Raw genomic sequence first — 20,748 nt, 5'->3', positions numbered from 1 at the left:
CACACACACACACACACACACACACACACGCACGCACGCACGCACACACACACACACACGTGCATCTCTTGTGCTTGAGTGGGGAGCACGCTCGGTGAATGTGACTGAACAATGAGTTCAGCCGAATGAGGACTGGAGAGACGACCTTGCTTATAACCCAGATAAACAAAGATGCAGATGAGCAGCCGCAACGAAACAAAAGGCAGCGGAATAAGCAGTGTTACATCAGTGGCAGACAGAGAGGATAATTACAGCCACCCTCCTACTCCCTCTTTGCTTCTCAAACATCCTCCTCTCTTCTCAGAGCTTTCCCAGTGTCTTTTTTTGTCACTTATGCTCCCTCGCTCTGTGACTCGCTTGCTTCAGTGATTTCTCCTTCTTGTCTGCGCGTCTCCCCGTTTTTTGCCCGAGATTGTTTCTCCTCTCAAATTCTTAACTTTCGCCGTAATTGGATCAATTTCCCGTCACCGGCAGCGAGAAAAGTGCGGAGAATGATCAGTGTTTAGCTATAGGTGGAAGGTTCTCCCCTCCCGGATCCTGTTGTTATTTCTGCTCTCGCATTCGCAGGCAGACGGCCACAAATGCACCCTGCCTTGTGCGTGCTCGGCGTTTGATAGGTGAGGATTTAATTGCTAAAGTCAGTGAAGTGAGTCACCGTGGTCAGACCTAAAGTATTAATAATAGCCTGATACGTAAAGCTCGGCGGATTAGAGGAGCCAAACAGGCAGAATAAAGGCTGTTAGAGACGGCGTGTTGTCAAGGAAGTAGGTATATGGTAGATAACGGATGGGAACTTTTACTTGGCTTTGTAATTCTCGTCCTACTTTCACACTATCCGCTTAAGGAACACAAGAGGCTGACTAACACATCTTAAAAGTGAGAGTAAGGGACCTAAAACACCAAGCCAACAATCTGCTGCAGGCATAGATTAAACACTGGAGGTGGCAGCTGGAGGCTGCCTTTGTGGTGTGCTGAATTTATTTTCCTTTTCCTTTTTTTGTTGTTGTCATGTGTAATCCTTATATGAGGAGAAACTGAACAGGTGGTCTGGTTCTGTAACACATTTCACGTGTTGGTTCACCTGTTGTGTTATGTCTTTCTGGACTTTGCATAGGGTGAGATTTACCAATTATCAGTGTTGCATTCAAATGCATGTAGACAGTTATTGATTTAAGTAGCCGACTATTTTTAAGTGGCAGATTATGTGTTGCGTAGATACAATTAATTAATTGTATTGTAATTAATTGTAATTAACTGTACTCTACTGATAGTAGAGTACAGTTAATTACAATTAATTACAATACAATTAATTGTAATTAAAGTACAGTGCTCTACTGCAGAAATGGAATGATATTGCTGCAGAACCTTGTTTGGAGCATTAAAACTGGTAATCGTTTAACTTTGTATCGGTGGCTTGTTAAAGTGTCGATATGTGTTGGACTTTTTCACATTTGTCAGCTTACAACAACAGTGTCAAAAAAATTTCACAACAGCTCAGTGTCTCTGAGATTTTCAGAAATTAAATGTTAGCGCAGATGCACTAAAAGTTTAGCGTCTTGACACGAACAGTCATTTTAACACATTGTGCTTCAGTCTGAGCCAAATTATTGTAGCTCTGCTTGTTTGGGTCATAGTCCGGCTCAGGTCTTGAAGGTTTTCTTGTAAGATTGTATTTGGTTCCATTCATCAACTTTACCCACCTTCTGCAAAAGCCTGCCAACACTATGTTCCAGAGTGGAAAAGCTTTATTGAGGGTGTCTGACACAAACAGTTTTCAGCTTTACATAGGGTTTTGTACGTATGCTACATGGCTTACCACTCTTTCATGAAGGCTTGTTTTGTAGAGTACACAGCTAGTGGCATAGAGTTCCCATGGGCCTATCAATGTTTTCTTTGTTTAAAGGCTTTGTTGCCTCTGCTGGCCTTTATTTGAGAGTGGTCAGACAGGAAAGTGTGTAATGAGAGAGGAGGGAAAGACATGCAGCACAGTTTCATTAGGTTAGGAACCGAACCTGCAACAGCCACGTCGAGGACTAAGGCCTCCTCATGGGGGTTGCGCTCTATGCCTGCACCACCACCACACCCTGGGCCCTTTAACTTTTTCTCTGATGAAAGCTATCCCTGCTGGTCAGTGTTGATGGACATCCGTGTCTTGGTACATTTGCAGTTATCTCACATTCTTTCCGGCCTCAGAAACTCTCTGGAAATGTTCTTTTATAGCTTGACCCTTCTTATCGTATCTTCAGAAGCATCCCTGACCTCTGTGCTGTGTCCTTTGATCTTTATGCTTTTTGATAATTGATTCATAAAAAAATGTTGAAAAACAAGTATTATTTTCCCTTATTTTGCTTACTTCACAGTTGATAGATTGCAGTTTGTAGTTGTAATGGTAAAAAAAGGGGGTTAAAATAAATTTGCAGGAAAATCTTTGAATTTTGACAGCCAAATTTAACTATACAGTAGGTGTTCTGGCACTAAGTTAAGGAAGGTGGAATACCAGATTTATTATGGCCGCCCCCTTTGTGCCAATGCCATATTTCAGCTGTGCTGTCAGGGCTCAGCCACACAAAGGTCTGATGCATTTTACTAATGGCACATCAAAAGAATAACTTCAATATTCCCCCTTCTGTCACACTGCTCCTGCAATGCTCTCTCAGTCCTTCATTGGGGAACATTTATATTGATGGAAAATGCAAAAAAAAAAAAAAAATGGCTGGCTGAGCTGCTGCACAGTTCTGTAAAATGTGCTCGATGCTGTCAGGATTGTTCATAAGCCCTCAAACTTACTCTTTTGTTCTCATTGCCTGGTCCTCTGCAAATGAAGCCTTGAAGTGAAGTTCCTGCCAGGACCTCCTGCTGAAGCTGTTGTTGGTGTTTAATAACACTCTGGGACAGAAGCATCCTCCTCCTACAATAGTCACACTGGGAGGCCTCCATAATGGTGTCGACTGTACCTGCAAGGGAGATGATTTTTTTTTCTCCCTGCTTTTGTGTTGATGTGTCAAATATATAGTTTTTGTGTGTTACAACATTATTTCAAAAGGTGGCTCTCTGCATAGACGAGAAAGAAGCAACAATCCGATAGTTTTTTTTTTAAATCTCCCCAACACGAATTCAGAAAAAAGCTTGGAAACTACATTGCTAGAAGCGCGCAAATTGCACCAGGATGGTCAATATTCTCAAAACCTTGAAACTTACCATGTGTGTGGAGTTTACTTTATTTACCAAACCCTAATAGCAGAGCAGTTACACCATAGAAATGTTATTGTTATGGTTAAAGACAGGTTTAAGTAGTTCAACATGTCTGAGTTGTTGACTTGGCCTTTAAATGTCCAACATAGTGGCATAGTTGTGTGATGTGCTGGACAGTCATGTCTTTCCACTGGCTGCAGCATCTTTTCTGCTCATAACATGTTGCCAGAATCTGCATCTTCAGGAGTCTAGTAAAGTCTGAACCTCAATGGTCAGGGCTGTTTTGACATCAACAGAGAGAAAAAAAAACACACTATTTGGCTGGTGGTCATAATGTTAAGCCTAGTTTCTGTAGGTCTTTGTATTTTCAGATAATGGTTCTTGTTACTCAGAGTTAATTAATTGTATCCAAGTGTTTGTTGCTCGGTTCTCCATGAAGGTTTCCCTTTCGTCTCTTTGCCTTTTGCAAGTTGGAAAAGTGTTTGACTATGGAAAAAAAAAAAAAAAGGATGTTTGCATCGGTGAGATGTGCTGAACAGGTCTCCGATCCATGTTGGCTCCACCTCGGCTTACAGGACTTAAAGGATATGCAGCTAATATCTTGGTGCCAGATACCCCAGGACACTGTTAAGGGATCTACTGAAGTCCGTTCTTCAATAGGTCAGGGCTGTTTTGACATCAAAAGACGGCCATTATGTTATTGCTGTAGACTTTTATTTCTTCAGTAACAAGACAGGGTGGTATTCTGTCCCTTTATGATGTGATCACCTCAACTTAGAGGATCTACTAAGCAAATAAATAAATAAAAAAAGGTTTTAGATGAGTTATGTGCAAACAGTGAAAACATGGCCAACTCAACAACACTCTGACTGAAAGGCTCAGTTTAGCTTCTGTCTCTTTAAGGCCCTGTTCTGAGTACACTGCAAACATTTTCAAACACAGAGGATGCATATGTACTTTGAAGTGAAGCCTGGCTGAGATCTTATGCTATCTCGAGTCAAAACTTCTTGAGAGAACGTTTTTTTTGTCTTTTTTTTTTCCCCTCCACTACATCATTGAATAAATGAATTTATTTCTTGTTGAATATTATCCTAACGCCTCTCTCGGATCCAAACAGCAAAGTCAATCCCGACATAAAAAATATATAACTCTCTGGTCTAAGCAGAAAAGCCTAAACTTTAGGGAACAGCAACCATGCGTGCCAGTAAAGCCCACAGTCAGGCTGGACTTATCTGTGTTGTTACAGAGAACCTTTCTAGTCGATACAGTCAGAGATGAACAGCCTCCATGACTGGACTGTCCCTTCTGCTGCTGCTGCTGCTGCTATGCTTATTACCACACACATAGCTTCAGCGCTATGCATCACATCATGCATTATGCAGAGTCAGGACTGCAGTGTGTCACATCGTTTCTAATGCACCTATTTTTGGTGGTGCGCCACATTTGCTGTAGCTCAATAAGTAAGATGCAAATACGTTACGCCGCGATAAGATGAATAGTGAAGAAGCAAAATCACTGCATTACTAATAAGGAGATGCAAGGTGATCAGGATGCAAGGTGTTATTGAGAGGGAGAAAAGCTATTATTGGTGCGGACTTAGCAGAGTGTTTACCGTTACAGAATGTCTTGAATAAATTAGGAAGAGAGAAACCATGAGAAACATAGATCCTCCTATTCTTGCTCTTGCTTCTTGGACACACTGCCCTTATAGAATAATGCAGAGAAATTGTTTTATTAAATATACTCTTCCTGCACTTGGATGTGTCCTGCATACGTAGGTATTCTTTTTGTGTGTATTGGTTATTTCCCTGCAAAGAAAAACAAAAGGTCAGATAACATAATAAAGTTATGCTAAGAAATACAATTTTAAAGTGGAGTCACATGATGTATCGGTCTTTGCATGGCAGAATGAAGGGTTGCATGTGACTTTGTTTTTGTGCAATGTGCTAAAAGGACTAATGATGTCTTGGTGCTTCACTATCAACCTTTTACAACTATGCCACCAAATCGCATTGTGGGGCCATGACAGATGTAGGAAGTGAAGTTTTCCCAAGTTGTCTTTGCCAACATAGCCGTGGCTTCTATGTGTTCATGTCAAAATAACTAATCTGTCGATGTAGCGCATCTAGGTGGGGTTCATAGACTATAGTATTTCCAAATGTTGGAGATACTACTTAGAAACCGACTCATAGCTTCTCCGAGTCTGTTGATTTGATCAAATCAGTGACTTTTTTTCTTTTTCTGAATGCAGGCCACATTTATATGTCTTAAACAGCACTTCATCTTACACCAGAGCAGACTAAAAAATCATACAAAAGTGTTGGCTACATGACGGCGGGACATTTTTCTCCATGATCAGACGCGTGTACCTTCTCTAAATGGCAATATTTGCATCTCACTAATCTTTCTTTCTTATGAAGTATATGAATGTTAATCTTTTTACCTTGTTAAAAGTGTTCGCTGCAAATCCGCATATACACCGAGGGCTGCCAGTCCTTATGAATGATGGCTGCTATCCATCTCAATCTTATTTCCTCGTCAAACGGTATAGGAGAAGTTTGGTTTGCAACCTTGTGTGTTTGTTCAGCTGACTGCGCAGCACCCTATGACCATTTTCACTGCGAAATCAACTAAATAAAAGCGATTTTAGGCTAACATCTGTTTTTTTTTTTTTGACCAATTTTACAGGAATTCATTCACACCTAGGCTGTTTTGATGATCGTAACAGCGGAGTGGGCTGCTTTGTGAAGTGCATGACGTCTTGCGCAAACGGTCAATTACTTCTTTGAGCAGGACTTTCGGTGTGCGTGTGTGTGTGTGTGTGAGTGTGAGTGAGTGTGTGCTTGGGTATGTCATACTTTTTGTCCTTTGTGTCTTTGCTCTGCACAGGGTGTGCTGCCCAACCCCTCGCTGTCCCCTTGGCATGCACAGCAGCAGGGCTTGATCCGTACCAGCATGCCCCAGCGCAGACACAGTGAGTTACTAACATTCTCTGCTTCTCTAACATTCTATAACAAAATGCATGTGTTCCAAAAAACTCAACCAAATTTTCAGTCAGTTGCGTATTTGTTGTGTTTTTTAAGGGATGTGTTTGTTTCACAGCTACAGGCAAATTTTGCTCAAACCAAATTTTACCAGAGATTACATTACACAAAAACTTGAAAAAAATAATGCACCAATAAAAGAATAAGCAAGTAATTAAACGAATAAATGGAAAAGACACACAATGTATATAAAGGGAACAAAAATTGTTTGTTTTTATTTTGCTTTGTGAAAACTGTAATCGTCAGTGTGGCCACTGTTGTTGCTGAGTGAGGAAGAGTCAAACTTAGCTAAACTTAGGTGTTCAAAAATAAGATCGGAGGAAATAAATGAGAATATTTTTCAAAAAGAGAACTCCAGACCTCTATTACTGCGAGAGAGCGAGAGAAAGCTAAACATACCAGAACAAAATTACTCACTTTTGTCCTTCTGAGCTTTTGAACTCTGTCACGGAACAAGCCAGATTTGAGGCAAGGGTAAACACATTCTTGAGGGATTATCGACAGACTGATGGTTTTTAGCGCCAAACAATTTATTTGATAAATATGCTAAACTCTGATTGTTCTCCTTTCTCTCTGTTCTCTGTTTTAAAACAATAGTACCTTCAGAAATGCAACAAAATATTTGGAATACTGTATTTAAAGTCTAGATCTCAAACAAATCCGTCAACAACTGAACGCTTTGCTGGAGATGAGTAGAATGGTCCAAATTGTTGCATCTCTACTATTAATTTATATTTCTTTTGTCTTTTTGTCGACTTTCAAGGCATGTAGTTGTTAATTTAGTGATAATACATCAACTCCAGCTTACAGCAGGGATAGTTTCAATATGTGATGACCATGAATAAAATACCAGCTCACCATTCAGGCAATGTATATTCAGCCCTTGAAGAGTAAAACACACAACACACTCTTTGCTACAAACATAAACCTGAAAGTAAACCAGGAGGACTTTATTAAAAATGACAAGACTGAAGAAATGTTGAGATTGTTGTCACAACCGTCTCAACTTATTGAGCATAACAACAAAGCTTTTGTGAGTGCAGTGGAGACGTGCTAGCGGATAGACAAGGTAGGCAAAGAACAATGAGAATAGGTGAATAGCCCTCTGAAAATGCACATATGTGAGTGAAAAACACAAAGGGAAGAAAGATGTGAATAAAGGAATCCACACTGCTTTCTTTTTATGTGTCTCCCCAGGACTCAGCCTTTTATTGATAAGGAAAATGGTAAAAAAAAATGTAGCCGAGGTACATTTATTTCAGCACAATTAAGTTATTTCAATGTAAAAAAATTTTTTACGTACATAAATATAGCACAGTTTTCAATGAAGGTGTTATTAGCTGCCAGTCTAGTAGATTTTGCCAGTGGAGGTTTTTATTTTCAGATTAAAGAATTAGTCATTGACGTTAATGAGGAAAATCCGAACTATACTTGACATTGCAAGGGTTTGTTTTTTCACCTAACACATGACCTTGTTTTGAAGCTTTGTTTTACTTCTGGGAAAAACATATCCAGCACAGTAAAAAATATAAATAAATAAAAAAATAAATAAAATAAATACGTACTTCTTTCTCTTTAACCTGCAGCTATTTTTATCCACGCTGCCTGTCTTCAAAACCCCATCCTCCTCTCAAGTCTACACTCTCTGTCTCTCAAAAAATCTGAATGTGATTGAACCTCTCTCATTCGTTCTCCTCTGCCTTTGCCTCCTCATTGCATAACGCCTTTGGCTAGGAGTGGAGCATCTAGTGCACTACTTCACTGACACAGCGTGGTACAGTAACCCTTTCTTTAATGTGAAGATGCTGCTCCCTCAGACCAACACGCCGCTCTGGAGTTTTGGCGTCAGAGGGGCATGACAGAAGCATGCCCTTGTACAGTTGTTGGCATGATTTGCTTTTGGTTTTTCAGCTTTTACTTTGCGTAAATTCTCCATTGATTTTGTATATGACGATGAAGAGTGCTGCAGTGTCTTGCAAAACCGTTTTTATTCATATTTTGCCGCAAACACAAACTTTGACTGGTTTTTCTGGGGTGGGAGTTTGTGATACGCCAACATAAAGTAGTGCATGCACATGGAAGAGAAATGATAAATGGTTAAAAAAAAAAAACCCATTTGCAAAATAATAATAATAAAAAAAAAACCCTGCATTACACAATGTTTTGGAATAGGCTGAATCTAAATCTGATTGTGAGACTTTTAACTTCTTTACAAAGAAGTACAGTAGATGTGGAAAGCTGCTAGAGACAAACCCCATCAGACCTGCAGCTGCATCTGGGACTCTGAAGTGTTGACGAGGAAGGCAGAAAACATGCAGCGCGTTTGAAAACCATATTTCTTTTTTCCTTCCATGCACTACTATTTTAATCAAACCCAATGACATCCTCAAAAAAAAAAAAAAGTTAAAGTTTGTTTTTGTGTAGAGATTAAAATATGAAAAGTTCAAGCATGAGTATGAAAATGTTTGTGATACACAGCTTTTTGGGGTTTTAAAAAAACTCTCTTGTTTTCAACTTTGATTTGTCTTATTTATCCCATCACATTAAGTCCTGTGCATGTTTTTCTTTTTTTTCTTTCCAGCTTTACCATTTAAGGTTCAAAAGTCTCTCACAGTTAGTAAAGATCCTGTGTTAATGGGTGCAGATATGTTTCATACCCGGATTCCTCTGTCTAAAGCATGAAACAACTTCTCTGTTCTTTTAACTCCGATCCAGCTTTCAGCATGGTATGTCACAATATTGACGGTCTCATCCAGGCTTTTACTACAATCATGTACTTCAGCAAACTCTCACAATTTCTCTGTCCATATATATTCCCCTTCCTGCATGTTGTTTTCCAGTCACTCGCTTACTCCTGGTGGTGATTGAAGCTGGAGACGAGACAGATCGCAGTTGGCCACGGCATCTTCCAGGTGCCGCAAATTGGCACTTGGGTGGATTTCTGTTAATGCGATAGCTATCATTAGAAGCTGAGATATTTACCTGCATGACAGTGCATCAGAAAGCTCTGAGTGATTGCTGCAAATTATTAGTATCTGAAGCAGACACCTGTAGATGCAAATAATTACTGGCTGCAAGCCTGTAGGCATGTCATGCTGCCATCAGACACTGTCTCCCCCCCCAGCCAGGAGAAGGTATAAATACGCTGTGCCGTGTGGGCTAATGACATGCCTTACAATTAAAGGTGGCAGGTTACTGACGTGCTTCCATTGATAGACTTTTCAGACCGGATTTGTTATGAACTCCAGATGAAATGTAGAATAAAGTCGGCTTTTAAAGTTTCTCAGCGTGAATGCAGACGAGATCAAAACGTGAAATGGGATAAAAGTTGAGTTTCATCCACTTTGTTGATTATGCTCATGTCGCTTGTTAGCAAAGTGCATGGTGACATCTCCTGCTAATTGTGATTTTTCTTTTGAATTATTAAAGCCATCAAGGAGTTCTTCCCCTCTGACACTGAATATGGAAAAAACAAACTAATAACACAGTGGATTGGCAAAGATAATATGCCCGTACGCAAGAAGCACCACAAACATTTATTCATAAGACAGTTTGAGTTGCAAGTCTTTGACAAGAAAACAACTGTTTCGCTTGGCAGAATTGGCCCAAAAATAAGCTGCAGTGTGGCAGGGGACCAGGAGATGGAGCTGTGATGCCTAACATTGCACAACAACCCGCAGCAGAAAATGACCACTGGTGGGAACATGCACAGCAAACCTGACCAGTGCAGCTATATATCTATCTATATATATATATATATATATATAATGTGCACATCCTTTGAGATCCTCTTACCTTCTACTCAGAGGAGCAAAGTTGTGCTAAGATGGGATTCAGGCTCATTAGTAGCTGTTCATGGTTTCAGGTGGGTTGAATACTGTAAGATTCTGCCAAGGCACAGAGATCCCAAAAGACCAGATGCTCAGATATCCAGAGGTAAAATCTGATGGCCACTGATAGTTCACAGATCTATGTGAAACTCAGCGGCTCATGTTAGAAACAGCATGAAGTGTCTGTATTGATGTTCCGGGCTACTTAGAATATGAACACAAATCGACTTTTTTCTGGAATAAATCTGAAGCGGACGTGAAGAAAAGTTGATGTTTGCCTCCCGTGTTATACAGCCCCTTGAATTTATTTGTGTTTTGTCACAGTACAACTGCACAGTTGGACGTTTTTGTGGGGATTTAAAGTGATAAAATAATATCTGTCTGCATTATTTTATCTTTATAAAAGATAGATATGTAGGTTCACAATATTTGTTGCAAAAAATGTGTGCGATAATTGGAGAAAAAACAGCATGGTTTCAGTATTTGGTCAGCTTTTGTATTTTATTTGCTTGAATGGGGGGTTAATTGCACCAGATTCCAGTATTAATCAATAACATCACAATTTTATGTTTTTCCTAAATGGAAATCTGAAAAGTGTGGCAAGAATTTTCTGGGATAATCCCATCTCAACACTGTGTAGATCCACCCTTCATTGCAGCTATTAGGCTACATTGCTGTCAGCATTACACAACTTTAGCCAGTTTTATTTGCAAAATATCTCAGTGAGGGGAATTGAAAGTGTCTGTAAACTATGCTTTTCAAGACTTGTAGATTCTCAATTGATTTTTTACTTTTGGTTTTGACTTGGCCATCCATGAACAAAGAATATGCTTTGATCTATAACAATATCAAGCTAATCTTGCAGCTATTGTATGTTTATGTATTTTTTCTCCAAATGAAGTCATTTTGAACAAAAGAGCAATAAAGGTTATGCTAATAATTTGCCACTCAACTTGTACTATATGTACCTTTAAATTTTATTCATCTTATTGGATTGTTGTCGTACTGGAAGGTGAAACCCCACCATAGTTTCATCAGTTATTTTAACATCCTGCAACACGTTTCCTTCAGATGGGACAGCTTACCTGACTCAGCTGAAAAAGAGGGATCTCCAGAGCATGATACTGCCACCACCAGATTTTAAAATGTTCCTTGATGTCCATTATTATTTTCCACCACATATTGCTTTTTGCATGTTTAAGGTGTTGGTATGTCATATGTTGAGGTTTGTTGCTGTAAAATGTAAAATTCCCTAAGTTCTGAATGATATAGAGAAACCACTGTATTGTTTTGTAAAAACGATTCTTTTAGACTGGAATGTGAAGAGATCACAAAGAAGAAATTACAGCAAAACCTGTCCTGGTTTAGACAGTTAGCTTCAGTTTAAAACTGTAAGCTTCTAAAGGAAAAAATGGTCATTTATTATGATTTTATTATGATTTTTATGGTTTAATTGTCAGGTGGTTCAACAACCCCACATGCAAAATGGCTCAGCATAACCCAAAACTAAAGAGTCCAACATGAAAAACTTCTTCCCCACTTGTTTTTAAACCGTCCTGTGTGTCGTTGCTTTTCTCCATTTTGGGAGCGGTTAAGGGCCCGTCTTCATTTTGAAGAGTAAACAAACAAGTGGAGGGAAAAAGGCAGAATGTTTGTATGCTTTCTGATTTGAAAATTCATTCACAGCAGCAAAATACTCAGCAGCGTGGTTACCATGGGGATCAAAAACGCACCACCTCTGAAACAATGACTATTTGCAGTTTTCTCTCTTTTTTTCTCCTTTGGTTTATTTATTTATTCGTTTTCCCTTTTCTCCCACAGCCTCGAACGCTACAGCCTTTCAACCCCTATCTCAACGAGCAGCCGCACCAGGAAAGACTAATAAAAACTCCCCCCACCGAGGGCCACAGTAAGCTCACGCGGAGCAGATCAGAGGAAGCGACTTGCAAAGATAATGACCGTCCTCTTGAAGCCACTAAAGCAGACGTGTCAGGGGCGGGTGGCTCTGACAAGCTGAGTCATCTGCCCAGGACCAACCTGCGCCGCCCCCGCTCCTGCGCTCCACGGGGAATAACTGGCACAGACGGTCCAGCGTCAGCACCTCTGTCCGCTTCGCAGCTTGGGCTGAGAGCTCCCGCTGCGCCGGCACAGAACTCTGACGTGCCGAGATCGGCTCGCCCTCGCACGCTGCAGCCTCCTCGCGTCCACAAGCCGACGTCTTCACCCGCGTCGGATTCACTTGGTGCTGGCGGCTCGGCCTCTCTGAAAATGGGCCGTTCTTCGGGGCCTCCGGCTCACCAGACAAAGCAGCTGCCGCCTCCGACGAGAGGCCTTCCCTGCTTCAACGCCGAACCCCGGGGGCAGGCTCCAAAGCTGTGTCAAACTTCACTTCTTCAGCCTCTCAGAACTTCAGAGCTTCGCTGAAATTCACAGGGAAAGTTGGGGAAGGTGTCATTCAAGGTCTTTGGGACAGCCAGGATCCCTTTGAGTCACTCCTGCCTCCCAAAGCCAAATAATTCCCCAAGGAAGCGAATGACATTGTCAGTGAAATTCAATCTTTTCTCCCCAGGCCATATTAGTTTTCCTTTTCCTTTATCTCGATAATTAGGGGTTGACTGTAGTTTTGTTCCGTGACTTGCTAATGGTGCAACTTTTACATTGGCTGCCAACGTGGTAGGATGTGTCATTCAGAATGGATTTTATATTACAAGTCAATTTCATTAGCTTTGCACATGTCAATGAATACTGAAGGTGGGGGAAAACAAGTTTCACACTTTGCACTTGACATTTTTTTTTTGTTGTTTTGTTTTTCTTTGCAACAGCCTCTGGCTAATGTCCCGTTTAAAATCCCAGGACTTGTTGACTTTAGACAGCCTTGCCCTTTGACACACAGGTGCATTTGGTTTTTAAACACAGAGTCGATGTGATTGTGACCTCTGCTGTGCCTTAGAAGGCCCAGGGGGGAAAACAGGAGCGAAAACAAGAAGTGAGACTGAGTCCGAAAAAAAAAATAAAATGAATAAAAAGGAGGAGGAGGGCGAAAGAAAAAGTGAAAAGCACAGCAGCAGACTGAAAAGCTAATTTGTCAAAGCCCTCTGAAGCTTGTCACTTCCGGACAGAGAATATGTGCATGTGTAAACGTGTTTGTTGGTGTGTTTGTATGCTGACTGAAAGGGCTTTGAAGAGCAAAGGAAAACAGCTCCCCCGCCATAGCTGCGTGTGCATCATTGTAGCTCAGTTCACTGCACTGCGCTTATATTTTTGGGTAAACATTACAAACTCTGCACATATTAGCAAAAGGGGTCGTCGACCCTCCGTCGAAATGCTTTATGATGTAAATATAGGAGCAGAGAAAAACAACACCCATCTGTTAGTGAAGCCGTGTCAATAACAGCGTGCCAGTCAAAGTAACAGAACACATCAGTGTAATTACGCTTAAAGGCATGAGAGTGTGGATAAGTAGAAAACACTAAGAAAATAGTAAGTTTTATTGGAATAGAGTCAGTGTTTGAGAAAGTATTTCTTTTTTAATATCCAAACCTTGAAATCAGTTCTACAAGGCAAAAAACCAGAACCGAATCTATTGATACTACAATTTAAAGTAGACGTAATGAATAACGTTCATAACGTGTCCCAGAGTGCCAAGTAACCCCTAAATATTGGAAGTTGCAAGCAATTTGTTCCCATTATTCAAAGATTGGATCAAATTCGGTTTGCTTTAATAGCATAGCGAGAGATTCAAAACGAATGTAATCTTCAGGGACTTTAGAAAACAAACAGATTTAGTTTATATACAGCAATATAGAAGTAAAAAAAAAAAGTGTCTTTAAAATGATCTAATTTAACAACCTATGCTGCATGAGAAGTGAACACTTTGTGCTTTTGTAATTTTAGTTTCTTTTATGGCCAAGTTTTTTTTCAGACACAACTTGTGTCTCATCATACTGACCACTCATCACTTACTACCTGGAAAGGGTGCATTCTGTACCAGCTATGGCAACTGAGTCATTTTCTATATTTTAGTCATAGTCTTCTATGAAGCGCTATGTGCCTCCAATTAATACCTTTCAGGAAAAGGTCAGCTGAGGGATTTCATGTGATCTGACGTTATAATCTGACAGTTAAGTAGCCATGAATTAGGATTTAAATTAAAATGAAAGAGGAATGAACTACAAGTGAGATTTAAATGCAATTCGCAGAAACGCTTAACTACAATGAAAAATACCACTCATATGGTATGGTTTTAAGTAAACCAAACCACAGGGCATCATCGCAGAACTCATTAATTTGGTATGCGGTTTGCACTTCTTCAGCTTTTACTACCTTATAAAGTGAACACTTACTGGCTTAATTGCAACTGCTAATGGAGAGAAAAACAACAGTAACAAACAAACAAATGTGCCTTGAGTTGTTTACCAAGGAAGGGTACTTTTGAATTTCAGCGATCTACTTGTAAAGGTACACTGAATACAGAATGTTTGGTTAGCATTTAGTTTTGCTCTAAGCTGCATGAGTTTCTCATCTGAGCAGCAATCTGTGTACGGGTTGTTCTTCTGTTGGCTGGTCGTCTCCATCCATGTTCAAATCCGGGAGGAACAAGACTTCCTTATGAAATGAAATTGGGCATAACTTATTTTCTTTTTTATTTGTGATTTTAAAAATTGTATTAATATATTTTGATAATGATTAATTAATTTATTTTTTCCTTCCACTATATGTTAACAAAATATATGTGTTGGGTTTGAAAACTATGCAAAAAGTAGTTTTGTTTTTATTAAGAGCTGTACATTATTTTGAATTCCAATCATCTGTGCATTATGTGCACGATGGCAAAACGCTGCTTGGATTTTGTTGGTTAATTAGTATATTAACCAGAAAACGTAGGCTTTAAGACTCAATAAGCTGAAGCTAGCTTACAGTGGTTGTGTGGACATTGTTTTGGGAGAGTAGAGCAAAGGCAATGCTGTTAATAAGTTCAGTTAACGCCCAATATTCAACAATAAAATAACAATTACATGTCTTTCCAATATTTCCAGGTCCTTGTTGTATTTAAAATGTATTTCTTCTTTTTCTAAGAAAACAAATTGACATTTTTCAGGCAGACATCTCACCTTAATACTGCTTATTTGTTATAGCTAGTGGGTGGGCAGTACTTGATGAAAACCCGCTGCTTGAGCTCTCTGGTCAGAGCAGACCTGTTGCCAGCTGTTCAATGTTTCACATGCTGAAACAGGGTCAGTGGTACAAAAAAAAACACAATTATAAAATAACCCCCCCCCCCCCCAAAAAAAAAAAAAACAAGCAATATTCTTATTCAGGTGGCATGATATCAAAACATATTTCTGCCAACCCTATTCCTAAGCATCAACCAATAACAGGGATTCATAAAAAAAAAAGTAAAGCTGCTGTCTTACTCCATCTGTATATCCATTTGGAGGATCCAAGCAGTTTTTCTTTTTCCTCCTTTTTTTCCTCTTCGCACATCTCTTTGGATAGATCAGAGGTATTAGCGGTGTGTTTTCAGGTAGCCAGCCTCTGGGGCTTCAGTGGGCTCTCTGCGGGTGTTTTTTGGAGAGCTGTGTTTATCGTCCCTTCGCAGAGTCCTTTCCGCAGTCAAACGCTCATGAAGTGTCCCCGAATGGAGAGCAGCAGTGTGTTAAAAAGGCCTTCTGACAGCGACGCTGCTCTCTTCTCTGTCACGCCGCGTGACCGCTCGCTGTACGCCTCTGGCGGTGTCCGGTCTACTGCGTCCAATAATGCACCCCGCGCAGACGAAGTGCGACAGACCCACACGCGCGCGCGCACAGCGGTCCAGCGTAGCGTGTGTGCGTTGTTAAGCGAGATGCAGAGGAGGACGCACGTGTACAGGAAGTGTTGCTGAACTCGAGGAGAGATGACAGTCAGAGAAAACGCACACATCGTCTCTCACGGCTCCCACACGGTGCATGTGCACCCTTGGAACTTCTTCACATTTTGTTGGGCTACAGCCACCGTCTGTAATATTCTTAGTGGGAGTTAATGTGACAAACGTACTGAGTTTCGTAGAATCAACTAGCAGCTGTAATTACCGACGCTGCTTCCAAACAAGATTTCTTATGTCTTCTTCTTTATGCTTTTTTTTTTAAACCCAAATTTGTGCACCTGAGCTGTATATCCCTGCAGCCCCTCCAGAGTAACTACGGACTTCTAGGGATCTTCTGCCTGTGACGAAATCTGAAAAAGTTCAAGCGGAGTGAATATTTTTAGCAAGACACAAATGAGTTAATTTAGTTCAAACTGATCCTGCTGCAGATGAAAACAAGTATTTCTTTAGATGACTCCGTAAGTGGGTAGAGACTTGTGTGTGCGCTTATAAGCGAGAGTGAGAATTTATACAGCAGACAAAGCATGTTTACCTGTTGGAAGGCTCGACATTATGCCAAACCAGCCAAGCGGTCGACAGGGCTCTTTGAAGCCAAGAAAAACATTTTCTTTTTCCTAATGAAATCGGAAACAGAGATGGAGAACAAAAAAAAAGGAAAAGAAAAGGGAAGTATGGGATGAGATGCTGTAATGGATGATGTTGATAGGCTAAATGTTGTGGGGCAGGTAAACAAAATGCTCAGGATATTATCCGCATTGGGGTCCAGAGAGTAGCCTGATCCCGTCAGCTGGGTCGCTTAGCGATGCCAAATAGGAGATCAGTGCAGCTTGTTATGTTTGCTCAAGTTTGTATATATGCATCTCCAGACACTTCTGGCTGCCAGCATTTGCATGTGTCCGGAACAGAAAGAGAGAGAGCGAGGGAGAGCGATGTGTTTTCCAAGGCTTACCAATGCCAAGTGAAATGGGGCTGTGTCGTTCTGTTTTCCCAATCTCCAAATCAATGACTGTGCTCAAATCAGCAATCAGGCCAATCAGTCGCGCTAGCTGCGCTGTAGCAAAAACCTCAACAACCAGAAAGCTGCAGCACCAAATTTGATTAATTAGAATATGGGATGTGGTTTTAAGGCCAACAAATTACAAAGCTACTGAGCAAGAAAACAAAAATAAAAAAGGTTCTGCAGTATGACTTAATGACAAAAGAGTGTGGTGCTATTTTCCTTTATTTTAGGTTTTTAAGCATCTCTAAAGATGCTTTTTTTTTGCCATGCAACGATAAAAGGTAACCAGGAGACATCTCTGAACTACAGACAACAAATTTGTTGATGTTTCAGGTTTACAACAAACGAACCAACACAAACGATACAAAGTGGTATGATATGTTGTCTTTACTGTATGTCAAAGATGGATATATTTATAGACTCGACATATAAAAGTAGGCATTTACACTTGCTGCGCATAATTTAATAGCTTTGAGCTCTTTGCTTTGATTTCATAGTCAATTACGCAATTGACATTTCAAATGGAAAAAAAAAAAAACAGGACATGACGTTATTCAACTGAAACTATAGAAATTTCATAGAAAAATAAAGGGATTCTTTTTAATGTTTGATTTGAAGGCCGTTGTAAAAACTATTATCCACTGCTGCTTGCAGTTTTTTTTTACTACCCCCTCATGCACTCACAACAAGGAGGAAAAGATTAAATGGCTCTTCTGATTTTAAGAGGCAGTTATTCCATAGGCTCCTCAACAGCACTTGATCAGCTTTACTATCCAGCTGTGTATTTGTTAAACTACTAACCAATATATAATTACAGTTAAAAACCACAGCTGGGTAATGAAGCGTGGGTCTCATACTTTTAATAAAAGCATCATGACGGGGGAAATCAGCAAATTGATTGAAAATGATAATTTCATGAAAGGCAGATTTGGGAGAAATCAAGACCGACCTGTGATTTTTCACATAATTGATCTGAGGTTTGAAGCATTTAAATGTTATTTGCGTTACTAAGGGTGTAACATTACATGCTTTCCCTGACTCTTAAGCCATGGTGGACACCGCTTTGGGTCATAAAGTGAAAGCAATTAGCAATGTCAGTGATTGTCAAATATGTTTACGTTTTTCTGATTGGTTAATAAAGAAATCCGGTCATTCCAGTCTGGTCTGGCCGTCTTCACACTTTCACGTGTTTTATTATTGGCAAATGTAACCAACCCGTGCAAATGTTCTGAAACATTTTGCTACGTCTGTACAAACTATTAAACCTCTCTAAAAAAACATATTTGCTTAAAAATCTACAAGTAAAAAAGGGAAAAATGCAAAAGCAATACAAACGCTAATCTTTTCCTTTATGCCTTATGTGATGTCATCAGACATAGGTACAGGCGGGGGGTTGTTTTTGCAAAGATAGTATATCTTATTCTAAGGAAGTAATGCTTTACAAATACAAAAAAGTAGGAAAAAATGATCATGGCATTTTGTTCTATTGGTAAAATGAGTAAGACTGATTTCACAGAACAAACTGGCTCACAGGTTTAATAGAAAACTCAAAGTTTGATAGTGAAAGTATGAATTTGCTCATCTTACTGCTCTTGTAGCAGTAGGGTTTGCATAAACTGCTATTACTCGTACATCGTGAAATTCATCAGACAAATGCTCGTCTTATCAAGTTCTTCAGAGCTGAACCACCAACTAGACGTTTTGCAGTGTTTACAGATAATGCTCAACAGTGGAGCGATTTATATTTTCTCCCATATTATGCAAGGTTGCTGTACATCATCTATTATATCAGCTGCCCTCAGCTGTTACAGCCTCAATCCAGTGTAGAATGCAATACTAAAAAAAAAAAAAAAAGGCAGAATGTTGCATTGAATTTTTAGCATCAGTTTATGCAAATAGAAAAAGAAAGCATATAATGCTTCTAAATATATATGAAGCACTTTACATTGCACTAGTTGTACATGGAAAGTAGGCAAAATTTGTCATTTATTTCAGTGGAATTCTTTTTTTTTTGTTTGGATTTTGTATGAGATAAAAAGCAATGACCTAGTTCTAAATAAAAAAAACAGTTTTTTTCCATATTTTATGTCTGGTTCTTTAAAATGCTATTTTGACGTGAGCAGCTCGTCTTAGATAGATGAAGAAGTGTGAGTAAAAAAAGAAATGTGATGCTGCGGGATCAGCGAGACGCCACAGGTGAACGCACACAAGTCATTAAACTCAAAGAAAAATAAACCTGCTGATCTCAAGAAGCCAGATTCTCAATTTCTTCTGTCTTTTTTTTACTCTCTGCTGCTGGTATTTCTTTAAGAATAAAGTTTGATTCTGTAACAGATGTGCTGTAAGAATTTGTCCATTTATTTCTGGATTAGTTCACAGAACCTCATCAATGGCAGAAGCGGTGAAAAAAGAGCTTTCACGAATTAATGGAAATAACCTCAACCTAAAGCGTGTACACCATATTACTTTCCTCATTATAAATGTATTCTATTATAAATATATATATATATATATATATATATATATATATATGTATAGACCCAATCGTGTAGTGTAGTGAGGGTCTGCTGGGAACGTCTGGCGGAGTCCCCTGTGAGACGGAGCTTCAACTCTCATCTCCGGCAGAACTTCGAACACGTTCCGGGGGAGGTGGGGGACATTGAGTCTGAGTGGTCCATGTTCCGCGCCTCCATTGCCGAGGCGGCTTATCTGAGCTGCGGCCGCAAGGTTGTTGGCGCCTGTCGCGGCGGCAACCCTCGAATCCGTTGGTGGATACCTTCGGTGAGGGATGCTGTCAAGCTGAAGAAGGAGTCCTATTGGGCCTTTTTGGCCTGTGAGACTCCAGAAGCAGCTGATGGGTACCGGCGGGCGAAGCGGCATGCGGCTCGGGTGGTCGCTGAGGCAAAAACTCGGGCGTGGGAGGAGTTTGAAGAGGCTATGGAGAAAGTCTTCCGTACGGCTTCGAGACAATTCTGGTCCACCATCCAGCGTCTCAGGAGGGGGAAGCAGTGCAGCACCAACACTGTTTATAGTGGGGATGGTGTGCTGCTGACCTCAACTCGGGACGTTGTGGGCCGGTGGGCAGAATACTTCGAAGACCTCCTCAATCCCACCAACATGCCTTCTGTTGAGGAAGCTGAGCATGGGGACTCTGGGTTGGGCTCTCCAATCTCTGGGGACGAGGTCGCCGAGGTGGTCAAAAAGCTCCTCGGTGGCAGGGCCCCGGGGTGAGATCCGCCCGGAGTTCCTTAAGGCTCTGGATGTTGTAGGATTGTGTTGGCTCACGCGACTCTGCAATATCGCATGGACATCGGGGGCAGTTCCCCTGGACTGGCAGACTGGGGTGGTGGTCCCCCTGTTCAAAAAGGGGGACCGGCGGGTGTGCTCCAATTACAGAGAGGTCACACTCTTAAGCCTCCCTGGTAAGGTCTATTCAGGGGTCCTGGAGAGGAGGGTCCGTCGAATAGTCGAACCACGGATTCAGGAAGAGCAGTGTGGTTTTTGTCCTGGTCGTGGAACACTGGACCAGCTCTACACCCTCAGCAGGGTCCTGGAGGGTGCATGGGAGTTCGCCCAACCAGTCTACATCTGTTTTGTGGACTTGGAGAAGGCGTTCGACCGTGTTCCTCGGGGGGCCCTGTGGCGGATTCTCTGGGAGTATGGGGAACCAGGCCATTTGATATGTGCTGTCAGGTCCCTGTATGACCGGTGTCAGAGTCTGGTCCGCATTGCTGGCAGTAAGTCGGGCTCGTTTCCGGTGAGAGTTGGACTCCGCCAAGGCTGCCCTTTGTCACCGATTCTGTTAATTACTTTCATGGA

At 40.8% G+C, this 20,748-nt stretch overlaps 1 protein-coding gene across 5 annotated transcripts in view; it reads left to right on the top strand.

Moving 5' to 3' along the window:
• The window catches only part of ccser2a (coiled-coil serine-rich protein 2a), a 61,385-nt gene extending 42,121 nt beyond the window's left edge, over positions 1-19,264 (top strand). Inside the window, exons 10-13 of one of the 5 annotated variants that reach the window (XR_535541.2) lie at positions 6,082-6,166; positions 8,818-8,962; positions 9,077-9,148; positions 11,888-11,974. Coding sequence is in view for 4 of the 5 variants with exons in the window: in XM_008429216.2 (XP_008427438.1) it covers positions 11,888-12,490 (603 nt within the window). In the remaining variant the exon portion in view is untranslated. Of the gene's footprint in view, positions 1-6,081; positions 6,167-7,970; positions 8,011-8,817; positions 8,963-9,076; positions 9,149-11,887 lie in introns of all 5 variants that reach the window. The other 4 variants (XM_008429217.2, XM_008429218.2, XM_008429219.2 and 1 more) reach the window with 4 other exon arrangements.
• Positions 19,265-20,748: the final 1,484 nt, after the last annotated feature.

The sequence above is a fragment of the Poecilia reticulata genome, linkage group LG15 (genome assembly GCF_000633615.1).
Source record: "Poecilia reticulata strain Guanapo linkage group LG15, Guppy_female_1.0+MT, whole genome shotgun sequence".
Classification (NCBI taxonomy): Eukaryota; Metazoa; Chordata; class Actinopteri; order Cyprinodontiformes; family Poeciliidae; genus Poecilia; species Poecilia reticulata.
The sequence above is the reverse complement of the archived record's forward strand: the minus strand, read 5'-3'. Positions and strand labels throughout refer to the sequence as shown.